The sequence below is a fragment of the Sinohyriopsis cumingii genome, chromosome 6 (assembly GCF_028554795.1).
Source record: "Sinohyriopsis cumingii isolate HCF-2022 chromosome 6, ASM2855479v2, whole genome shotgun sequence".
NCBI lineage: Eukaryota > Metazoa > Mollusca > Bivalvia > Unionida > Unionidae > Sinohyriopsis > Sinohyriopsis cumingii.
The window spans coordinates 99,278,010-99,298,556 of NC_142966.1; the positions used below are offsets into that span (position 1 = coordinate 99,278,010).

The window sequence follows — 20,547 nt, forward strand, 5'->3', positions numbered from 1 at the left end:
TACTTACTCAACACATAAAAGAGATTGATTGATTACCTCACCTTCTTTATAATGACTTCTATTACAAAAAAGTTCTTTTAAATTGTTTTACTTTCATCTATCACATAATCCATTCTTTATGTTTTGTTTTGTTTTACTTTGCTTTTTAGTTATAGATTGTTTGCACAATAACACATTAATTTTCATCCTTTTTTTTCAGTAATACAACTAAAATGAAAAATAACTTTTCCTCTGAAAGAAAAGTTTAGTATATACTGGACAGAATTGGTAATACCTGATTAACTATTAAACTTTGCTAAACATTCATCAGACTTGTGATTAAAAAAAAGTTTATGTACAGAAGTTTCATCTTTGTTTTATAAGGTAACCATTACCATGAGATCACTCATGTACTTAATATACAGTCTTTAGGCAGTTACCTATTGGAAGTTACTTTTTGAACTGCAGACCATTTCTGTAGTATTTGTTGAATGAAAGAAACTGTAGCTGGGTTTGTTTAAGCTGCAATCAATCATGTGGACTACATTAGTTAAACCAGAATAATATATTGTCACTCTGTTGGTATCATTCATACACTACCACTCCAGTATATCAGATTCCGTATAGGCCTGACTATCGAATATACTTAGTTTGAGCAAGTCATTAGAAGCCAATGATTCCTGAATTTCATATTACTTTATGTAACAGCTGTTGACCTTGTGGTATTATGTTTCAGCAGCCAAAGACCAGCAACAAAAAGGGTATCAGAGATGGGAAAGTTGCTTCCTTGTCCCCATCTTCCTGAATTTTTGTTCTAATCAGAAAAAAAGTTTTGTTTTGTTATTCATTCATAGATAAGACATGTGGGTTAATTGTACATTTATTTTCAATGACCAACTAAGCAAACGGGATAACCTCTCATGAGTTGAAATTCAGCATACTTGTATATTCAGAAGTAAAGACAGTCAGTGATATAATGATATACTGGGGTCTGAGTGCTTGAAATGTAGAATAATCTTCAGGTACATGTACATGTACATGTGAAATGTCAGTTTTATGTCACATCAGTAACATGCAGTACAGAAAATTTCTATTACAATATTTGAATGCCCATGCTTTTGTTTCAGACTCTCGTTTTTAGGGTTTTCTGGGACTGTGATGTTGAATGGCTTGCTGTCACTGTACTTTACCTATTACTACATGCAGAAAACTGGAGAAGCATGGAACATTGTCTACATTTTCTATGTCATAGTAATGATATTCTTCGAGTGTGTGGCCACCTACATATTTGGATATACGGTAAATATACAGAGTCTAATGTCAGTACCTTTATTATTGTCTCACCTGTATGAGCGGTATAAAGCCGTAGTATTTCTTTCTGGGGGTGACAGTAACAACATGTCAGTGTTGTCACCAACATTAAAATTGTTTGTTTATTTAAGGTTTTAATGTAGTATGGATAGGAAATAATGTGAATTCATTTATTTTTTTTGTGGGTATCAGTTTCATTTTTATTTCACAAAAATGATATCGTTGATGTTGGTACTTAAATTTGTGGATTTTTGAAGCACTCCAATTGTTTCCACAGAGAAATACTGTTCCTTTTGTCTTTCAACTGATAGATTGTAGGAAGAATGGTATAATCCATGGAAATTGGTGACCCACGAAAAATAGTGAATGCGTGATATATCATGATACATTTCACAAGTCGGACATAGTATTATATGGAGCTTTGTCTAGTTTATGTCCAGTCTCTGACTGGTAAGGCACAGAATTATATGAAGCCTTGTCTAGTTTATGTCCAATCTCAGACTGGTAAGGCACAAAGTTATATGGAGCCTTGTCTAGTTTATGTCCAGTCTCTGACTGGTAAGGCACAGAATTATATGGAGCTTTGTCTAGTTTATGTCCAGTCTCTGACTGGTAAGGCACAGAATTATATGGAGCCTTGTCTAGTTTATGTCCAATCTCAGACTGGTAAGGCACAAAGTTATATGGAGCCTTGTCTAGTTTATATCCAGTCTCTGGCTGGTAAGACACATAATTATGTGGAGACTTGTCTGGTTTTTGTCTGGTCTCTGACTAGTAAGGCACAGTATTATATAAAACCTTGTCAGTTTTCATGCTATTGTCAATACATCAAAGTATGTTTATTCTTGTATTAGCAATTGGGATGAGATTTCTTGACTGTATCTCTGATTAGGAAGGTTGTGCTAATAAGCAGAACTTCTGGAACACACCAGATAGTACATAGTACATATGCCAACAACAGAAGCCCTGTGTATCTAGATTCCATCATCATCCAGTACTTACGTACCTACTGTTGGTCATTTTCAATCATAGATGGGGTTTATAAAGATTAATTTACATGTGCTGTATCTTTCAATCAAAGAAAGTAAGAAGAAAGGAAAAATCCAGTGGTTTTGTTATGCCCTTGCTAAATTTTATATCAGGGGTATAAGGAGTGTTGCCTGTGTTAATGTCTGTTCTGTACATAACAGTGAGTTTCAGCTCTGTAATTAAATATTAAAATTTAAACCAGATTTCTTGCTGTGATCAATAAGATCTGGCTTATCAAAATTTGAATTATGGCCTATTGTTTTATTCTATTGTTTGAGCCAAGGTTTCTAAAACTGTACCATATTGATAAGGGCATCTTTTTTCGCTGGTCAGATTTTTTGTTTCTTTAAATAACTGTCATGCATTTATTTTGTTTTCCAGATTTTGATTGGTGCTTTGAACACCACAACAAATGAACAGAAAAATTTTAAGAGATACAAATACCTGCAAGACAAGGATGGAAAATACCACAATCCGTACACTCGGGGCTGGAAACAGAATTTGTTGGAATTTGCCTTTATAATACCCATCCCACGGGAATGTGATGACGTGATAGAGAGCGATTTTTCAACAAAACTTATGTGATGAATATTCTTTGTATGTTGCTGATGTGACAAATAAATTGGCATAAAACTGTATACAATTTGTAGACAACTGTTTGGGCTTGAGATTTTTGGGGATATATTTTTTGTTTTTGTTTTTATTGATTTTAATAACTTACGGCACATTATTGGCTACCAGTATATCATGGTGCATTGAAGTGTTGCTAAGGCCAGTACAAATGGGAGAAAGATAAAAAAAACTTTAAATCTCGAGCCTAAAACATGTTCGTCAATTTCAGCATATGCCATAGAGATTATTTGGCATATACTAATTAAAGTAAACAAGGTAAAACATCTTTGCAACACCAATATCATTGTTAATATCATTAAATCCTGTATCATACACACATGTACCTGTAGTACATGTGTGCGTGTTTAGCTCAGCTGCCTGTTATAAATATAAATCAGATTGGTCTCAGAGTTTGTCACTGAATACAAAAACAATGAAAATGGGATGCATCTTGATTGCAATTTTCTAGATAGTGAAAGCTGTACATGAGTGTAGTTCAGTAACAGGAGGAAGGGTAGAGGGTCAGTTTTAAGTATAACTTACTGCAGCAACAAACTTATCCTGGTTTGTGCAGTCCTGTACCAAAGCCTGTATACAACTAATGGCAGATTTAATAACATTTGAATATTTCTCCATTCATCAGTGCAGCATATAAAACATATTACATAAGGAAATATCCAATGGCCTAGTGGTTAGAGCATCTGCCTTGGAAGCAGGAGGTCATGGGTTCAAACCCCGGCCAAGTCATACAGAAATGTTACTAACAGCTGCCTCGCTAGGCGCTCAACATTAAGAGGTTAGTGTTAGGACTGGTCGGCCTGGTGTCAGGATAATGTGACTAGGTGGGACATCATGCTACATGGCTGCAGCATGATGCCCCAGTGCAAGACATCACTATAAACTGCCACACTGCAGACATCGTAGTGAAATGACTGAAAAAATTGTTAAAACTACGTTAAAAATCCTAATCACACACACACACATAAGAAAATATTGTGCTAGCTTTTTGTATTATGTTATTATCCATTGAAACTAATTTCTTATTATATAACTGTTATTTGACTGCAGATTTTAGTTGTTATTGTAGGGTTTAACGCCATTTTTCAGCACACGATAGGCTATGCATGGCGGCCAGTATTAATGGTGGAGGAAGAACCCAGGAAATCCCCGGAAAGAACCACTGACCCTTGAAAAGCTACTGGCAAGCTTTCTCACATACCCACATTGGCCGAATCCGAGACTCAAACCCACGCAGACAGAGGTGAGATGGCAGTGCTCCATAACGGAGAGCGCTTTAGACCACTCGGCTACTTGGGGGCCCGCGGATTGTAGTAGTATGTGCAGTTGAGGTGTTAAACAAAATTTCAAGATAATGTCTTTAACTTGAATTCTTTTGACTTTAAATAAATGTATATCCTTTCAGATGTAACAATTTAGATTTCTCCTAAACAGATAAGTAATGTAGCATTTAAAAATTAATGATATAAATATCATTGTTTCTCAGTTTTTGGCAATTCAAATCGATGTTGTTGGGGTTATTTCCAATGATTAGCAAGCCTCTGATTCCTGAAAATAATATTAGCTCCTCTCACCTGTCATGTCATTAGATAGCTAGTTTTGTTTTAAAAGTACACAAATGAAATTATTTTAAAATGTATCTGAAAATTACAGGCATGAAAATATATTTTGGCACAAATATATTAGTTTTTGCAAACAAACAGAAAATATGGTGTTTGTTTTTTTAAATCTATATATCTTCATAAAGTGAACCTCAAGAACCCATTAATTGTGAAGCTGAGTGAATTTTTCACTAGTTATACGTTATACATTTTAGTTATATTGAAGTCACATGCTGATATTGCACAGCTGAATTTTCATAGAGTTGGTTCTCTTGTCATCGAGGTATTGTACATAAATACAGATTTGCAGAAAGAACTCGGCATCATCGATTTGGTGTACTGTAATGTTGCATCATACTAAAGAAACATGTGGCATAATATGGACTGGTTATTTACACCCTTCACTTCCATTTCTGTAGTATTTGGACCTCCGCTTTGCAAAATCCGTAGTTTCCTTTTACTTTAGAATTACTGACCAGTCCATGGACTGCCTCAATGTCCTTATTACCTTGCAATGTTTGTTAACTATGTTTCTTTATTGTACTTTATAGCTTTTACTATTCATTTCAGCATAAGTAAAAGGCACAAGATTGATTTTACTGTCTTGCATTTCAGGTATTCCATGTTGCATTTAACGTAACTGTTAATGAGAGATCCAATTACAGAAGATATGGCTATTTAAAAGATGGGAAAGGTGACTTCTATAATCCGTTTGACAGGGGTTTGGTGAACAATATCAAGGAGTATTTCCACCTAACAAGAGCACTAGAAGAAAAAGATGTGGAATTTCTTAACATCAGGATTGTATGATTTCCTGTGCTCTATCATCTGAACTGTGAAGATTTACGTCAGTTGCTAAATGAACTCTGTCTGCACTTGCAAAAGATTGAATTCACTCAGACCGGACTGGAGAGTATTCCAATGGGGGATTGGAGCAGTTCTCATTTCCACATAAATCATAGTCCAGACATAAGAATTACTTTTCTAACAGCATTGTTATTGTCATTAACATAGCTCTCAACATCAAGTTTATGCTTTTCCCCAGGTCTCTGACACTGATGTAGGAACAGTAATATAACTTAATACTGGTATTCATCTTGAGGAATGCATCTCACATAAGCCAAAAGCAGGTCATTGTAATATACTTTCAACACTCCAGCGATTACATTGATATTTTAAGGTTAACATTCACTCTTTTGCTCACTGTAATGACTGTTTCTGGGGTTTTAAATTATTCCACAGCAGAGCAGGCAAGACATAACATTTATTGACTTGTTGCCGTATGTAAAGCTTTAATTTGAGTACAGTAGAATTTTGATTATCCGTCAGTGTGCAGGACCAAGGCCATGACAGATATGAGAATATACGGATAATAGAATATATACATTACAAATGTTATGCACTATACCGGATCATCAAAAAATCATAATGTCTACATATGTACATGTACCTGTTTTTAATATTTTGATGTACAATGTTCTGAAGGTTAACAGAGACTGATGGTTAATAAGGTGACAGATAATTGAAGTTTTACTATGGAAAGACACTAAGCTAGACATGTGTGCATTATTGATCTGTTTTAAATTGTACCTTATTTCCAAAATTATCCATGTCATGTCCTGTTGCTGATTATTTATGAAACATTTGATGATTCTTTTGATTTTATTTTCCCACCTGTGTTTCAAATAAATGATCTACAGGTATAAGTAAAGGTAAACAATACTTTTAGCAGAGCTCTAAATAAATATTGCATTTGCCCATTTTATGCAGACAGAAATGTTTTATGCATTCAGATTACACACAGTAATTTTAAAACAAAAAGAACAGAGTTGCCAGTGGATTGCTTTTATCAAAAGCAGTCAGTATCTTTATGACGACACATTCAGTCAACATGAGCATTGTTATCTGGACTAGATCCAGACGTTCTCTACATATATGAAATGACAGTGCTTGATCTCACTCACTCAAATAGATCTTGTTAAATTAATCATCATCCAGGTTGTTTCATTTCATTGTTTGGTATTGTAAGTTTTGTGCTTTGCATTATTATCAAAATACCCCATAAATTTTAAAAAGAGACAATAACATCCAAAATCCAAGGAGTAAAATATCCATTGCATTCTTGAGTTCTGAAGGTTTTGTTTACTTTGATTGATACTCACCTGGCAGAAATGAACTTAACATACCTCTGCACATAAGCCATAGATCTCTATTTATATTTGTTTCACTTTACATTTAATTGGCACTACATAGCCATTAATGTGCTGATGTTATTTTAAACGCAAATACATACATACCCATACTTATACACATTCATATACATCATTGATGAGGACAGTAACTGTTTGATAGCCTTGGAAAAATAGCAGGTTTGCTAAGGATAGCCCTCCGTACAAAGAAAAAGCTTGCATGTGATTGGTCTAAACAACTTTCATATTGCCACAAGCGTTATTTGAACACACTGGTGTATGAGAATTTTCAGTATATACACAGTTGATAGATGTATCTCCAAATCATATGGTCATCATTTCCCAATGTTTAAACAAAGTGAAGAGGATAATTTTTAACAATTTTGTGTCAGAAATAAAAGCTTGTATCACTTTATATTTAAACTAAATTTTAGTTACATTGTTATTTTGGAGAAGTATATTATGCTGTGACAATAACTCTAAATTAACATTTTCTTTTTCCACATGATAACTCAAATTCTACAGCATGTATCTTCACCAAACTTTGTGGATAGCTTGCACCTGTGGTAAGGAAGAAGCCTGTTGATTTTGGTCAGTAAAGGTCGAGGTTACTGCACAGTGAAAAGATGAATGGTTTCTACACAGTAACTTTATTTCTACTTAACATACCTGGACCAAGTTTTGTGGATAGCTTGTGCCTGTGGTAAGGAAAAAGCCTATTGATTTTGGTGTGTAAAGGTCGAGGTTACTGCACAGTGAAAAAGATGAATGGTTTCTACACAGTAACTTTTTTTCTACTTTGCATACCTGGACCAAGCTTTGTGGATGGCCTGCATTGTACTTGGATTAAGAAAAAAGACATGGTTTGGAGGTCAGAATTCAATGTCACCATTGCTTTTAAAAATAGATGATTTCTGCACATTAGATCTGAATCATGTACCATAACCAGAGTTGATGGATAGATTGCACTTGGGTAAGGCAGAAGCAAATCGATTTTAGGGTCCAAAAGGTTCAAAATCAATTTCACTGTAACTGAAAGGAGAAAGGAGAAAAAGTGTTTCCACTCAGTAACATTATTTCAACATATACTGGGACAAAATGTAGTGGATAGCTTGTGGTTGGAGTAGGAATAACCTCAGCATATTTGGGGTCAAAAAGTCAAAGTTCAAGATCACTGCAGCTAACTCAGACATGAGTTTTCTCTGTTTTAAAGCAGAATTCCACTTTTCTGCAGACTTGAATAAGATTTTTCTTGATATAGTCCAATTTTTATGTCAGTCAAGTTGAACATTTGTGGTAAGTTTATTAGTTTTTCAAATGATTATTATGGTTTATTTTATGATCATAAGTTGCACCAGAAGTTTAATATGAGTGTAAAATGCGTTTTTGGACCCCCACCCCCGCCACCCCCACCCGATTGGGGGCACTGCCCCTTGAGACCCTGTTGGAGAAGGACCCCCAAACCCCCGTTAAAATTTGTTCTGCTTTTTTTTATGGAAGACCAAAATCATGTCTGCTAACTGAATAAATAAATAGTTTCAGCACAAACATTACAATTAACCATATATTTGTCCAGTGTTTATGGATGACTTGCATGTTGGGTTAAAAAAAAGTCAATTGATGTTGAGGTCAAAAGTTATTGTCACTGTGACTGAAAGAAGAAAAATGGTTTCTGCACAGTAAATTGAGATTTGCCTCACAGATCTGAACTGACCTTAATGAATGGCCTGTAGTTGGGGTAAGGAGGTCGAAGGTCAAGGTCATATAGGCTGTGAAAAGAAAGATGATTTTCACATAATAACTGCAGTTACAGACCTCTTACTTTGACCAAAGTTTTTGAAGGGCTTGTATTTAAGGTATAGAAAAAGTCATTTTATTTTGGGGGCAAAAGCTCAAAGGTTGGGATGATTGTGGCTCAAAGAAAAGAGGGTTGTGCATGATAACTTAAACCTAGAATCACTTCATCAACCAAAATGTGTAATGGTTCGTACTTAGGGTAATAAAGTAACTTATATCTTCTAGGATCTAGAGGTCAGATGTTATGGTCATGGAAATTCTAATAGGAAAAGTTTTTTTTTTTTTTACAGTAGTTTGAGGTCAAGACTGCATACCTTGACTTGAAAGGTGAGATGCCAGAAATCTCCAGAATTGACCATGGTCAACTAGTTTCTTTGTTCACGACTATTAAACATGGAGATGTGCCATTCGCAGCATTCTTATTTGCCAATTTTTTTAAAAAAAATACTTGTGCCATCAAAGAATGCCCATAAAGGATTTTTCTTTGTGGAAATTACACTGCCATTTGTGTGTGTCCATGTGCTTTTGTTTTTTAATATAATCAGTTATTTGCACTTTTATTCTGTAAATATGCTGCCAGATCATAGTATGTTAGCAAACCTGCCAACCCTTATGATTTGACCATAAGTCTTATTAAAATGACCCATAAATTACATACTTGTGGAATAATAGCAAGAAATACAGTTACTATTGTTGACCATAAGTCTTACTAAAATGACCCATAAATTACATACTTATGGAATAATAGTAAGAAATACAGTTACTATTTTTGACCATAAGTCTTAATAAAATGGCCCATACATTACATACTTATGGAATATTGGCAAAAAAATACACAAATATTATTGTTGCATTCAAATTCAAATAAAATAATGGTTTTTCCAGGTTTGATCCAGATCTAGGTTTCATATATAATTCGTTGGAGCTTGTCAGGGTACTAACCTAACACCTGCATGTTTATGCATTGCTCAAAATATTGTTCACCAAAGAAAAATGTTTCCAAAGGGACAATCATTGTCTTTAAAAGCTTAATGTCACCAAAGAAGTAGGAACAGAAATTTTGAGATGATTGGGTGGGTAATTTGGAACAGGGAAAGCTTCATTTACTTCCACTTATACTTGGAAAATCACTCTGTCTCGAGTCCTTTTCATCAGTGGAGTGTTCCTTTGAAGTTTTTCATATCATAGATGTATACTTGAACCTCACGTCTCTTGCTCATTCTGCGTTATCGATTTTGCACTTCATTTGCCAAATTTCATCTTCTTATAAGTTAGAGATACCAACCATTCCAATTTTGGCACAATCATTTCTATTTTTAACCTCAAATTGTGTCATAATGACCACTCTGTTAGATTCTGGTCAGAAAAAATTTATACATCTGAACAACAACATTAACACCCATGTGATCTCTGACATAATTCTTTTGTATAAAGCCTACTTAACTATCTGTATCACAAGAGCCATCAAATCCTAGAAATCTCTGCCTTTTTTCACTCAGTGATGCCTTTTTTCACTCAGTGATGCCCTTTTTTACTCAATGATGCAGCAGTTAGATTATACCAGCTCGCAAAGTAGTCAGTAGATTGCTAATTCAAGAAATTGAAACTATTGGTTAGCATATGTTAGTAAAAAATCTTTTCTTTTTTGGGGGGGAGTTCAAGTATCCAACGAACAGTACCTACCTGTGAGCATTGGAAAGTTGTACATAACAAGCATAAAGAACAGTTTTCAAACTTGCTCCAACTGGCTAAGCTAGCTGTGTATATGCCATTTCAGATGGCAGATTGTGAAAGGGGTTCACAGTGCAGAACAATATTCATACATAGATAAGGAACAGATTAAGCTCAGAAACAACCAACAGATTAATGCTTATACAACTAGAGTCAACATCTTTTAAAGATTTTGATTTCAGTACGGTTTTATAGAGGAGCAGGAGGAGATAGAAGTAGTTATTGAAATGTTAGGTAAATGTTGAACAGTGGCCATTTCCACCTCCCCATCTTTTCTGTTCTACACCTCCCTTATGCTTGTGTTGGGGGCTGGGATCCCCACTGGGATCATCTGTGATGTAAAGATCGATGTATTGGATCATATGAGGTACCATCTCAACATATGGGGGACTGCAAATTCAAAATGTGTTCTTGTTCAGGAGTCAACTGCTGACTGCACAGTCTGCATGGGCAGAATCACAACTTGCTAAAGTGCCAACCTCCTGCTCTCCTAAGTGAGCATGGTTTGGCCCCATCAGGAGAACTTATTAGACGTCAGACTCCTGAAGATGATGGCTATAGTGAATACATTTCAGTCGTGGCAGGAGATGTTTGGAAAGGGCATTCATATTGATTCCAACTTGGCAAAACAATTACATCATGAGATACAGGGAAATCAAGTCCCCAGTCTTCTGCCTTTTGGTTTGAGATTTTCTTAGATTCATCAGCAACATATCCACACCCAAGTCTGCTGCATCCCAGACTCTATTTCTCTTAACAGAATCGGTGTATTTACACTGGATGGTCCATTCACCTTTCTGTCTTTTGTCCAATCTGTGCCTGAAGGAGTCAACCATTCACTGACCAATTTACACTGAGGAGTAAACAAAATTCCTGACCTTGACTTTCCACTGATCTGCAAACTTGAAAAGCTGATGTTCCCTACTTGAATTGGAAGCCTCTTGATACACATGCATTTCCTTCAACAAACCATCCACCCACCCCTCTGATCTCCAAAGTTTTGCAAAAAGTTAGTAATTGGGGTGCAGTCTCTTATATTGATTGCTCCCATCTATTGGAGAGAAAAAATCGAGTATCAGCAGCCTGTAAAATTTAACAAAGATTTTCAAAAAGAGCCTGCCTTTTTCTCACTTGTTCCAGGATAAAAGAATGTAACTCACTTCTTCTAATACATATTCTCATAACCTATGACTGGGTAATGTATTTAAAGAAACCAATTTTTTGAGTAAGAAGCAAATGCTTCTTTGATAATACTTCCTCAAGCTTAAGGGCAAATTCTCTGTAATTACATATTGCAGTCACTGGTGATATGTGGTATTTGGGCACCAGTCACTTTATCCAAAGGGAGACCACTCAAACTGTTTTACTTTGGCAAGCAGACATTTTAACAATTCTTTTGCTAAAATAAGTCAAGAGACATGAATAATTATGTTTTTTTACTTGAGAGGACAGGACTTGCAAGGCATTTATGTACCCCTAGCATATTATGATAGTGTAACTATTATTGAAGAAATACATTTTACTCAAAAATTGGTTTAATGGGAATTTTTTTTTATAGCTGTTTATCAATGCATAATTTTTCATGTACTACATTTGCATTTATATGAATTTTGTGTCTGGCACAATATAATGACTTAAAGTCAGTTGACACAAGTATTGTTGAGCTATATTTATTTTTATATGGCATAATAAAAGTTTAGGAATTTTCATTTCTTTGGTAATAATTATAAAATGGCTTAATCATATTTGCTAATGGATTAACATTGCTGCTGCCAAAAACTCACAAGTCATGTTCTATGCTTCTTGCTTGGTTATATTTATATTAACTAAAGGGTCACAAGCTTATCTACTTGTGTGATTATTAAAAGTTGATAGGATCTATTTTTACGTCCTCTACATCACCTTAAAATTATAAAATAGTGAGAACTTAACAAATCTGGTAATACAAAGTGTAGTTGAGACCATTTCAGTCTCTTACATTGAAGCAGATATTGACTTTGCAAAACTTTTAAGTCAAATACCATATTTAAATCTTTGTGTCCATGTGTCATTTATGATTGTTTTATTTCCATCAGTGTTATCAACAATATATTTCAAATATGTTTTATTACTTTACAAGTTCTTTGTAAATAATTTCCCATATCACAAGCAGGAGAGATGAATAATTCAGTGATTGTGTGGATGGATAACGTATATGCATATACAGCTGTTATTTTCAATGCAAGTATGCATGAATACTTGCTTACTTGGCATTGTTGAAAGAATGCAGTTATATTTTTGAAAGTAAGTGTAAATTTATTTTCACACTTTCATTTTCGGTCTGCAAAATATTCATTTGGCATCTAATAATGTCACAGAAATATGTTGATACTCTATGTGAAAAACCTTTTGGATCTTGTGTCAAAATAATTCACCCACAGGAACCTTATTTAAGTATGCAAGTTACCAAAGCATGCAAGACATGAAATTAGTGTCATAGTGTGTGGTTTTGTTAAAGCTGTACTAATCTAAGTGCAAATTTGCTGAAGAACTGTCTTTAGTATTTTAAAACTTAAACCAATTAACTTTGTAAGTGCACATGTCCAGGTCCATTTTTGTTGTGTGTCTTAACTATTACAGTGATGTACTTTTCCCTCTGATTACTATATATAAAAACATCCCTCACTACAAAAACTAAACTATTTGACCCAGATTTAAAAATATTTCGGTTACAAATTGCAAGTTGCACATCAAACAATGCAGCATTAACCCACTTGTACAATGTTTCTATCAAAATCAATTCATTTCCAGACTAAATGAAGTTATTTTTCTGTCAAGATTTTTATAATCTATGGTTAATATGTCAAAACAGAATGTTATTGTGCATCCATGAATATCTGTTGGACTTACTATTGTTTGTCTTCATTAGGTTCAGCATCAAATATGAAACAAATTATGATAGCGTTATCGAGTTACACTTTTGCTTTCAAGGGAGATAATGCCATATTTCTTACAAGTAAGTCGTGAATAGACTCAAGTTTTAAATTTGTTACATTGTTCTCTTAAGGCATTTAAAAAATATGTGTTATAGTGTTGTTTTAAATGCTCTGCACTGCATTTGGTGTGTTTTCATAATATAGACAAGTTCATTCAGTAAATCATTGGTGAAGGTCAACATAATGGTATGCAAGTGCTAGAGGTCAAACTAACACACTTTAGTTATGTTTGATCTTAATTTCTTTATAAGTTACTGTACATAGAATATATTTAAGGTAATATACCCTTGTTAATTCATCCATTTTATGAATGTAATTAAAAAAGGAACGGAAGCTATATTTTAACCATATAACTATATTTTATTGCATGTAAATTGTCTTTCCTTTTCTTCATGTTGATACTTGTTCAACCTTATCCTGCTCGCCTACCATGTTTAACTTAAGAAAATCTCTGTGCAGATTTTGTACATGCCCACCTATCATGTTGGATTGCAGAATATATGTGTAAATATTTTGTCATGTGATGAATAAATGGAAAATATTTTCTTATTCATAATATAACATTTGGTTTTTCTTTCTGCATTCCTTGTATCATTGGGTGTTATCAGTCATGCCATGTAGATGAAAACACTTGAGTATAAGCAACGAGTTTACACTTAAAGCCATATTCATTCTATGGTGTCACTGAAATCAAGCACATATATGAAAACAGTAGAAACAGATCTTTACTTGTCTCATAAATTAACCTTGTTGAAGAATTATTGAGCATTAGTGTTTAAAATGTAATGAAGGTGTTCAGACACATAAACTGTACAAATTCAACTAATAATTTGTGATCTTTAATCTCTGAGAAAGTAGCAAGGTACAGAAGTTTATCATGATTGCCCTGGCAACTGTTTCTTCCAAAAAAAGACCTCAAAAGTGTGAGGAGAATAAAGAAACAGTAAACATGTCGTCAGTGTGTGTGTATGTGTACACACAAAACAACAGTTCCATGAAGAGACTAGTGCTCGACTGGGTGAAAAGAATTTCCAGGAATTCGAGATAAACTATAACTTCTTTTAACTGTCAAGAGTTGAATTTTGTCTGACATTCTTCAACTATACAATTTCTAAATTAGCTACATATTGGATGTCAGCTTGGCACCACTTTCAGTTAGTTCAAAGTAGACCTCATTTTGAAGTATTCTGGTTAAAATCACGTCGTAATGATCATGCATTCAGTGGGAGTATTGATAACAAGATTTTGGTATGTAGCTGTATTGGAAGTATGACTGGCACTATTTTCATTCAAGAACAACAAGGTATCATAAGTTGATTAGTGAAAAGCACATAATGTTATAGGCATCCATTTGGAGAGGAGCAGATATAACAATACTTTCAATTCCATTTGGGAGGAAGAGCAATGTTTTCAAGATGGCTACTGTGGTGACTATATTGGACATCAACTTAATTTTCATGGACATCATAAGACTTTTGGTGAAAACTCCACATTAATATAACTTTTTGTCAAGCAGAGTTTTTATTTTTAAGATGGTAGCCATATTGGATGTCAGATTGGCACCATTGTTTTAGTACCAGCTAGGCATCATAAGAAGACTTTACTGAAAACTCCATGTTGATGTGACTATCCATGCGGGAGGTCATGGGTTTGATCCCTGGCAGAGTCATACCAAAGACTTACAAAACTGGTACTAACAGCTGCCTTGCTTGGCACCCAGCATTAAGAGGTTAGTGTTAGGACTGGTCGGCCTGGTGTCAGGATAATGTTACTGGGTGGGACATTATGCTACATGGCTGCGGCATGATGCCTCATTGCTAGACATCTCTTTAAACTGCCACAAAGCGGACATCATAGAGATATGACAGAATTTTTTTTAAAGCCACATTAAAAATCCAAATCACACACACCATTCAGGAGTTGTGATAACAAGATTTCAAGATAGCTTACATGGTGGCCTTATTGGAATTCATTTAGGCATCATGTTTTATTTAGACCTAACAAGACATCTTAAGTAGTCTTTTTGTGAAAACCTCGTGTTGACATGACCATCCATTAAGGAGTAGCTATAATAAGGTTTTCAAGATGGCTGCTGTGGTGGCCATATTTAACATTCAATCAGTACCAGTTTTATTGGACCATCTGTATATAAAAAGAAGTCTTTAAGTAAAAGCATTATCTTGATATGATATCCATGCAGGAGGAGTAGTGATAACAAAATTTTTAAAATGGCTGCCACAGCTTTTATGTAAAGCACAATTTTGCACACAAAAAATCCCTTCTAATTTGAGCATGCTGAGTATTGTGCAACCCTTTGCTTGACGCAGGTAGATTGGGCAGAACCTGATCAACAAATGCAATTGTTTAGTTTCATTTACCAATTAAGTGTCAACTTGCACACCATGAGAGGTTGGAACATAACAAAGCTCATAAGTAGTTACAAAATTCAGGAACATACGTTATTAGTAAGAGATATCAAATTAACTTCATTTGAAATCGTTGGATTCTGGGAGACAAATCCTTAAGATTCTTCTTCAATTACGTTACCCAATCATAATAACTTAGGAGAACTACTACTGCCTCGCAAATCAAGCTCTCCAAGAGAGCTAAAAGTTGTCTGCCGACCTATGTGGCAGTCAGGCAGAGTGATCATCCCCATTCCCCTCAGGTATAAGACTTGGCTGCCAAAAGCACGTTCTCGTCACGAAAGACCTCGCAAAATCCAGAAGCTACATGGAAGATACACCACTACAAGTTTGAGGAGTTTTTAACTCCTAAGGAAAGTATACTGCATCTATATTTCCAACTGTTTCTCTTTCTGTCACGACAAAGTTCTGCTTTTACATGTTGCTGACACTTTGTCATCAGCACACATTTGGGTACTTGCATGGGGAGCGTAAGCAACTTCACTTTCAGTTCGGGTTGTAATTACTTTATACGTGCAAGTCACTAGTGTTTTTTTAAAAAAAACTATATATATGTTATTCCATTACAAATGGGTCATATCAGTGAGTTTCTATCAAAGGCATTCGTAGCGTCCGGGCACCAACTTTAATGTATTGTACAAGCGGCCTCTAGGGCATTTTCCCTACAATTTTTGCCTCTTAATGGATATTGTCGCACCTATTGTGTATGTCTCTATAAATGTGGCACAGTTAAATGATTGTACCAGTACAGGCCTTCCATGAACTTACCTATAGGTAGCATTGTAATTTAGATCGTACGCTATCCCTTTTTCCAGGTAAAATTGTTTGGTATAGCTCTGCGCCCACACGATATTCAAGCATCACACGTATACACTCACAAGATTAAAAACAGGTGGTATTGTCATCGTATTTTACCTGTATGCTTCCTTTGTTTATTAAGCTGTCTCTTATCAATTTCTGGATCACCCTTTTAATGATTTAGCTCTGCACAGACATTGTGTTGTAAAGACAGGTGCAGGGATACAGTTTTATGATTGGCTCTATTCTGTCTTGCAGATTAGAGTTATCGGCAAAGCGCAAGCAACATGCAGCTCAGGATGAAGAAGTCACCATTCTGCATGCTGACTTTCCCTATGTGTGAATCTATATGACAACAAGGGATATAATTCAAGTTACCCTTCAGCAACGAAGCACCGGGCATTGACACAATCTGAAACAGCTTCCGCACCCACATCGCCACCACAGGGCTCTGCATTTTTAGAACTCCTCTACCTAGCCTCCTAAGGATTCAACTTGATTCCTCTTGTAGAACAGCGAGGGACAGCTAACAAACAACCAAGTTCCCACTATTTCAACAGACATACGGACAGGTTACACGGATCAAATATACCATAACCCGCCCCAACTGATGATGCTAACAATATCCTTCTCTTACAGGTGGTCTATTTCCGTTGTCATCGGCCTAGGCCATATGCTAGGGATCACGAAGAGCCAAAAAGCATCATGCAGACATGTACAGGGACCAGTCTAACCCTCATACCACCTCGAGACATTCATTCGGCACAATGCCATGAATAGTTCCTCACGCATCAACAGATGTTGCATTGCAGTTTCTCTACACTCTGACAAAGAAGAGACTCTACCAAGCGACTGTCTTGAAGTTACCGTTTCTAATTTAGGGCGTTCTACGAGTTTAGTGAGTGACCGACTTCGTCACTCCTCATCAGCTAAGTCGCAAGCGTTACAGGGGACCTTAAACTCACCTCACACAACCAAGATGATGTTGCTTGTTATCCAGTACTGTCATCTCTTCTACACTATCCGATGGCATGGAAAGATTCAACCTTCCGGGCCTTCGTTGAAGACGTTTTCCCGTCCCCAGAGTTTTGTCTTCCTCCACCCATTCCGTCAACAACCTGGACTAGAGCTCAAGCATCTGTTGATCTTATGACAGAATGGATGAGTCGAGTCCGACTTTACTATCGCAGTCTGGGAGAGTTGCACTTTGCCCCCCCCACACACACACACACCAGCCTTTCATTTGGTAATCCTAGCAGTTGACAGTGATATCGCCGCTTTGGGGATTACACAGCCACACTCCATACATATAGACCAGATGGCCTTTGAATGACACTCAGCAGTTAATAAGTATTACCGTTGCCATTGTTGGACTTTCGTCTCTATGGCCATCTTCCAACAGATGGAATATAGTTCATCTTCTGCCTCTCCAAATACCTGCGGACATGTATAGGAGTCGGTCTCAAGAATTGCCTGAGTGCTCAACACACTTTGACTAATGCCGAAACTCCAATTGCCAGTACAACTGGTGGAACACAACTCAGAGCCCTCTGCCTGCACTTTCCTGAATGACCGATATACGGCCACGCTAAGAGCACATCCTTTCTCTAAATTTCTGTTTAACATTCAGAGTGAGACATATGCCCTTCCCCCTCCCACAACCTCAGCGTCGATACAGTGATCATACGGGAAATCAACAAAAGGATCCATGGGCTACTCACAGGACACAAACCTCTGACAGTCATCCTACCACACAGTGAAAGTCAGTTTTCATTACTAAAGCGGGTATAGCACCGAATGGGTTCTATCGTTCGATCCACCTTTTCTTTTGGTACTAAGGGCAAACGATACTTTACGTCTGGTCATCGGCCTAGGCGCCGTCAATCCTTTCAACCTTCCACACCCCTTAGTTCCCACTCGAAAGGCCACGTCGCATTTTGAACGTCATCAATGAGGGAGACTTTGCTAGCAGTGTGGATTTAGACAGCATATACCTTCCTATATGTATTCACAAGGCTCCCATGATGTGACTGCGATTCGTCTCCTTCACCGTATACCAATTCAGGGCACTCCCACTTAGGTTCAACATCGGCCCCTGGGCCTTCACGCGTCTCATGAATCGAGTAATAATGCATGTCCTGACCACTTTTTGGCAGAAACAACAATATACCTGACAACATCTTACAGCAACAATAGTGAGTTAGATCTCTCAAGGCATGATAAACCTTGTTACCAATCGGGACTTCTCATCAACAAGGAAATAGTTGACCTAGTACCATCTCAACAATTTGTTCGCCTAGGTATGGAGTTCAACACAAAGCAACATATTTCGTCTCCCTCAGGATCAGGCACTGAAATACGACTTTGAAAGAAATTTTACCTGTATGGGAATCCCTTCGCTTACTAGGCTTGTTCATCGTGGCAGCAGACCTCATGGTCCTATGTCGCCTTCTTATGCACCTATTGCAGCTGTTTTCTCTGCACGAATGGAGTCCTAAAGTTTGTCCACTGGATCATACTCTCGCCATCTGCACCCAAATCCAATTGAGAAACCATCTGCAGGATTGGGAGCAGCCTAACTTGGCTCATGGTGGATATACATCTACAAGTCCAACCGCTCAAGATTACAGTCTATACCGATACCAGTACGGAAGGCTACATACTACCATCCTTTCTGGAAGTCAGCGGTTCATGCTTACCCCATGAACGACATGTTCATATCAATAATTCTGGCGAGGATGGCCATTGCGAAAGCCTATTGCAGGTGGCAAGAATATTTGCATGGCAAGGGAGTTCTTATTCTGTCTGACAACTCGACAGTGGTGACTTATCTCAAGCAACAAGGAGGACCCAAGTCACCAGACCTTTGTGTCATGGTGTGGGACTTTTCTGATGTGTTGTTATCATCAACAAATCTACACACATTCTTCATATCCAGGGATGCCTTCACCTACTGGCCAACCATTTGTCACTGAACAATCAGCTGGTAGAGAAGGAATGGTCTCTCCATCCTTTGGTTTTTATTCAGTTCTGAAACCGATGGGACCAACCATTGATGGACCTGTTTGCGACAAGGTGGAATGCCAAACTCCAAACCTTTGTCTCTCCCATCCCGGACCCAAAGCTTGCACAGTTGACACCCTATTGTTGGATTGGACCAACCTGAACGCATACGCCTATCCTCCAACACCTCTGATTCCAAAGTTGATACCAAAATCCTGTCTCCTCATCCTAATCAAACCACTTCGAAGGACAAAGTCGTGGATCGACGACCTCATCAATCTTGCTTCTGGAACTCCGTGCAAAATTCGGGTTTACCTTCATCTACTCAAACAACCACAATGGCAGTTGTGTCATCCTTGTCCAGAGCTCCTGAATCTGCACGTCTGAATCATAGCAAATATCCCTACAGACTTTAACAACTATCACAAACAGTTGTGAATAGATTCGCTCAGGCACGACTCCCTTCCACTCTGAAAACATATGTAGGCAAATAGCACAAATAAACATATCCTGCCTCTCCAAGTATTTATACCGCAGATAACTAATTTCTTCCTCTGGCTCTTCGAAGAGTGAATGTTAGCACCTAGTACGATCAAAGGTTACCGCTCCACGATCGCTAACACCTTTCATCATCACGAGACAGAGGATATCAGACAAACACAGGACTTCTCCGACCTACTCGCTAACTTTGTGTATACACGGCCAAAATGTTAACCATATGCCCAGAGCGGAGTCTATCTTGGGTATTAACCTGGCCGAACAAGATACCTTTTGAACCGATTTCAAGGGCATCTCCGGCACTTATTTACCAACAAGATCTGCTTCCTAGTGGAGTTAGCGACGGAAGACAGATTTCGCAAGTACTTGCCCTATTAGCAGACCCGAATTACATGCAAGTTCCGACAAGACGGATTAGTCTTACTTGTGACGGCATCCTCTTTCATCACCAAGAACCATCTCCCTTCCACGGGTTACCAACCTTGTGTCACGAACCCTCTGTCTCATCTGGACACATCAACTGAAGGCCACCTGCAAGACTCAGTCTGGGCTCTCATGTGGAACCCTTACATAATAGAGC

The 20,547-nt window shown here is 36.9% G+C and overlaps 1 protein-coding gene across 2 annotated transcripts in view; it reads left to right on the forward strand.

The window, feature by feature from the left end:
• The window catches only part of LOC149797542 (uncharacterized), a 54,661-nt gene extending 40,858 nt beyond the window's left edge, over positions 1-13,803 (forward strand). Inside the window, exons 8-10 of one of the 2 annotated variants that reach the window (XM_089962402.1) lie at positions 1,107-1,278; positions 2,701-2,916; positions 5,166-5,305. In XM_089962402.1, coding sequence (XP_089818528.1) covers positions 1,107-1,278; positions 2,701-2,904 — 376 coding nt within the window. In that variant the 3' untranslated portion in view covers positions 2,905-2,916; positions 5,166-5,305. Of the gene's footprint in view, positions 1-1,106; positions 1,279-2,700; positions 2,917-5,165 lie in introns of both variants that reach the window. The other variant, XM_089962403.1, reaches the window with a different exon arrangement.
• Positions 13,804-20,547: the final 6,744 nt, after the last annotated feature.